At 36.1% G+C, this 1,249-nt stretch overlaps 1 protein-coding gene across 1 annotated transcript in view; it reads left to right on the top strand.

The window, feature by feature from the left end:
• The window catches only part of myom3 (myomesin 3), a gene marked incomplete in the record, with an annotated part of 80,254 nt that overhangs the window by 50,462 nt on the left and 28,543 nt on the right, over positions 1 to 1,249 (top strand). The window contains 2 exon segments of the mRNA XM_014016339.1: positions 533 to 707; positions 844 to 965. Coding sequence (XP_013871793.1) covers positions 533 to 707; positions 844 to 965 — 297 coding nt within the window.

Raw genomic sequence — 1,249 nt, 5'->3', positions numbered from 1 at the left:
GGCAACAACCTTCTGGTTTTATTCAGGAAATGTTCTGTACTTTAAAGAATGCAAACCAACCAACCTGAGACACAAAAAGGAATAAAACAAAAATTTGAAGACAAAGGAAACCTAAAAAGAAAGTTTGAAGCAGATGTTTTTAATTAGTTCTTTTAGTGCAAGTTAAAAGTTTAATATATATTCAAAAGTTTTAATTTCTCATTGAGACAGAACAACCATCTCAGTATTAATTACATGAATCATAGTGACAAAAACACCTAGATGACACAAAGWTTAGTAAAACAGAACAAATGATAAAATCTAAAAGGCCTTACAAAACAARGCAGCCACAAATTATATCTGCATGAGATTATCCTTATTGGGTTTTTACTGCTTTTATATAAATATTTTGTGTTTTCTCTGCATTTTGACCTGACTTAGGAAGTGGGGAAAAAGTGGTAAWTTTTTTATTTATTATATTTTTTCTGTTGAAATCGAAAACTTTGGTCATTTATTCCTGTAATTTTATCTGTTGATTTTTTTTTCCCGTCAGCTTTGCCGTCTCCTCCTCACTCCGTCATGGCCATCAGAGACACGGACACCTCGGTGCTGCTGCAGTGGAAAGAACCAGAGAACACCTCTGACATCCTGGGGTATTATCTGTACCACAGTGAAGCTGGCAAACAGGACTGGAAGACTATAAATAACAAGCCTGTAACTAAAACACGGTAAAATATGTACAGGCCATGTTTTTTTTAAGCATAATCAAATATTTAACAGTGCTTTTTAATCAAGCATTTAATTAAACCCTTCCAGGAAATGATTTGCTGCTCTGGGTGTAATCTAAACATTGTATTTCCTCAGGTTTACGGTTCACGGCCTGAAAACTTGGAAGGAATACGTGTTTCGGGTGAAGTCTGTGAGCCGAGCGGGGAACAGCAGATATTCAGATGAGTCTCACCCCATTGTGGTCAAATCAGCTATCAGTAAGTACAAGCAGAGTGAAGATCACAGTATTTGGTAAGAATCTGATGTTGTTTTGGATTAATATCTTTAGTTATCACCTGCTTCCAAAAGATGAGGGTGGATGATAATGTTTTAGCTGGATCTGTTTGCGTGTCTGTCTGCTCCCTAAGTTTCTCACAAACCAATTTAATGTCACTTGCAGAAAGTAATAGAAACACAAACTTACAAATCCAGACAGAAGTTGGAGTCTTTGTTATTTCATTTTCTGCCCTAACAGGAGCCTCAACCTTCTGTAATTCTGTTG

Source organism: Austrofundulus limnaeus, unplaced genomic scaffold, assembly GCF_001266775.1.
Source record: "Austrofundulus limnaeus strain Quisiro unplaced genomic scaffold, Austrofundulus_limnaeus-1.0 Scaffold143, whole genome shotgun sequence".
In the NCBI taxonomy this organism is placed as follows: Eukaryota; Metazoa; Chordata; class Actinopteri; order Cyprinodontiformes; family Rivulidae; genus Austrofundulus; species Austrofundulus limnaeus.
The sequence above is the reverse complement of the archived record's forward strand: the minus strand, read 5'-3'. Positions and strand labels throughout refer to the sequence as shown.